The sequence below is a fragment of the Gossypium hirsutum genome, chromosome D09 (assembly GCF_007990345.1).
Source record: "Gossypium hirsutum isolate 1008001.06 chromosome D09, Gossypium_hirsutum_v2.1, whole genome shotgun sequence".
Lineage (NCBI taxonomy): Eukaryota > Viridiplantae > Streptophyta > Magnoliopsida > Malvales > Malvaceae > Gossypium > Gossypium hirsutum.
This window is the reverse complement of record NC_053445.1, coordinates 41,277,279-41,280,212: the sequence shown is the minus strand read 5'-3', so window position 1 is coordinate 41,280,212 and position 2,934 is coordinate 41,277,279. Positions and strand designations below refer to the sequence as shown.

The 2,934-nt window shown below is 35.8% G+C and overlaps 1 protein-coding gene across 1 annotated transcript; it reads left to right on the top strand.

Annotated features, from left to right (window-relative positions):
- The first annotated feature begins 836 nt into the window (after positions 1-836).
- Positions 837-2,411, top strand: LOC107891341 (glucan endo-1,3-beta-glucosidase, acidic). The gene is made up of 2 exons (XM_016816100.2): positions 837-1,097; positions 1,254-2,411. Exons 1-2 carry the CDS (start codon positions 926-928, stop codon positions 2,204-2,206), a joined length of 1,125 nt encoding a protein of 374 aa, XP_016671589.1. The 5' UTR covers positions 837-925; the 3' UTR covers positions 2,207-2,411.
- The last annotated feature ends 523 nt before the right edge of the window (positions 2,412-2,934 follow it).

Here is a 2,934-nt window from a genome sequence, read left to right as displayed (position 1 = left end):
CCCCCACCCACTCTTCATTTAATTTTACCTTTTCATTCACTTTTAAATTTGTATCTTTTATTAAATCATCTCAAAATAGATGAAAAAATTAACTCTGTTAACTTTGTTGACGTGACATATACATAGATTGTTGCGTGGATGACATGTTAACGTTTAATTTTTTTAAAAAAATAAAAAATTTAAAATCTATTTTTATATATTTTAAATAATTTTAATGATTTTTAATTTTTTTTAAATAATTTTATTTCAAATTTTTTGAAATTTTAAAATTTTAAAAAAATTTAGTTAAATGCAAACATGTCATCCACGTATATGCCACATATAGCAAATTTTAAAAAAAATTAACTTTTTCATCTATTTTAGGGTAATTTAAAAAAATTTATAAGTTTAAAAGCTAAAAAAATAAAAAATTAAATGAATAGCTAAAATAAAATAAAAAAATTTAAGTTGGAAGGTGAAATAAGTTATTATGCCTAAAATAATAGTACATGTTGTTGTACCAATACTTAGAAGAGTAGTAAGGAAGCAAACCTTTTAACTACAGACGTGTTCTTTTAGACCAAAAAATAAATAAAAATCTACATGCTAAAATGAATGGAGGGTTCAAAGGCAATTAACCCATTATATGAGGTTTAGATGTGTTTCTTTTACATGTCGAAGGTTATGTTGGGGTGTTGGTATTGTTTAGGAATATTTATCTTATGCATGCATGGTTCTAATTTTGTTACATGGGTAATAAAATTTCATCGGAGTCGAAAACCGGTTGTTTAACGTAGGAAAGGAACTAGCTGAAGAGGACACAACTGAACGGCCCAAGACTTTCAAAGGGTCTGCTGGAACTTGGATTTTTCAACACTTCTTTTGTTTTGGATGACATAGTTTTTCCATGGAGTAATTGACTTGGGGACATTTAGCTGCCTATATCATGCACTACAGATTAAGCCTCTCATCAATCAATCGATCAAAATTTCCTCTTTTTTGTCTCCTTAATTTCTCCATTTCTCCCATGGCTAAATCCTTTTTAGCTTCCAACTTTGGTTTTATGGCTTCAGCAATGATGCTCTTTGGCCTGCTATTGGCATTTTTCCGTCCCACTAGTACTCTCTCTCTCTCTCTCTCTCTCTCTCTCTCTCATTATTACCAATTCTGATCGGAACATCTGTTATTAGAAGTGTTGCATTTACCACTTTAATTTCATTGTCGCTCTACGTTTACAATACCCTTCATTAACTATAGCTATTATTTTAACACAGGTGCCCAAGTAGGTGTTTGCTATGGAATGATGGGCAACGACTTACCATCAAAACCAGACGTTGTATCTCTTTTCAAGCAGAGAAACATAAGAAGAATGCGACTCTACGATCCAAACCAACCTGCTCTCCAAGCTCTCAAAGGCTCCGACATTGAGGTAATGTTAGGCCTCCCCAACGATGATCTTCCACGTATCGCCGGCAGTCAAGCCGAAGCAAACACCTGGGTCCAGAACAACGTCAAAAACTATGGCGACGTTAAGTTCCGGTACATCGCTGTTGGGAATGAAGTCCAACCTTCAGATCCCAAGGCACGATCTCTATTCCCTGCCATGCAAAACATTCACAATGCAATCGTTGCTGCTGGGCTTAGTAACCAAATCAAAGTTTCAACCGCCATCGACACCATCACCCTTGCAGAATCTTCCCCTCCATCCAAAGGGTCATTCAAGCCTGAATCCCGAGAGGTTCTGGACCCCATCATTGGCTTCTTGGCTAACAACCAAGCCCCATTGCTTGTCAACTTGTACCCCTATTTCAGCTACGATGACAACAACGTTATCGATCTACCATACGCACTCTTCACTGCTCCAAACCCTGTTGTGGAGGATCCCCCCTTGCGGTACAGTAACCTGTTCGATGCCATCTTGGATGCAGTTTACTCCGCCCTGGAGAAGGCTGGTGGGGGTTCTTTGGAGATTGTAATATCGGAAAGTGGATGGCCTACCGCTGGAGGTAGGAAAAGGGCAGCAACAAGTATTGAAAATTCAAGAACCTATAACCAGAACTTGATCAACCACGTGAAAAAAGGGACGCCTAAGAAGCCTGGAAAGCCTATAGAAACGTATATTTTTGCCATGTTTGATGAGAATACCAAAACGGGCGAAGAAATCGAAAAACACTGGGGACTTTTTCTTCCAAATAGGCAGCCTAAATACCAAATAAATTTTAACTAAATAGCTGCACAGAATCTGTAGATGAAGGGCATTTCAACCATGCTAGCTATTCTACTTTGCCAATAAGAGCGTATCACTTCTCCCTAGGAAGGGAGGGTAAACAATGCATCTATCAATTTCAAAATACTATTCAAAATAAGATGATGAAAATCAGTCCCATATGTTAAAGTATTCAAAATAATAAGATTATCTCCTATTTAGATTACTTGCATATGTATGGTGTAACATCATTAAAATCGGTTCTACTATTAAAACAGTAATAAATTTTTTATTTTTGGTGAAATAAACCTAACTAAACTAACTCCCTAAAGCTAACAATTACCTATCCCTATTATTCCAATATTTCCTAATAAATGCTCATAATCTAAGTTATGCTCACTAATCTAATCCTAATTGTGCAGTGATATATTGTGTCGTCCAATTTACTGATGTCTTAATAGTTTCTAAAAATTTTCAAGGTAGACCCTGATAGCTAGATAAAAAGATTTCTATTTTTCCATATGTGCCATGCTAATAAACCAAAGAGAGTAGGCTAAGGAACCCCATTCCTCAACCTCTAGCTTGAATTCTCTCAATTTGTCTTAACCCATTGTGAGAGATCCCTTGAAAAGAACTATGATTGGTAATTCCTTTGCACAAAGTACTGCCAAACCTCCTTAGCAATTGGACAATCCCTAAAGACATGCAAAAATTTGAGAAGTATGTTGTGGTATATTAAATTAAAGTAA

What these genes read in the sequence shown, in the direction of transcription:
- LOC107891341 (XM_016816100.2), top strand. Translation starts at nt 926, where the DNA reads ATGCACTACAGATTAAGCCTCTCATCAATCAATCGATCAAAATTTCCT. An exon ending in GGCATTTTTCCGTCCCACTA is followed by an intron (nt 1,098 to 1,253) that starts GTACTCTCTCTC and finishes ATTTTAACACAG; the next exon opens with GTGCCCAAGTAGGTGTTTGC.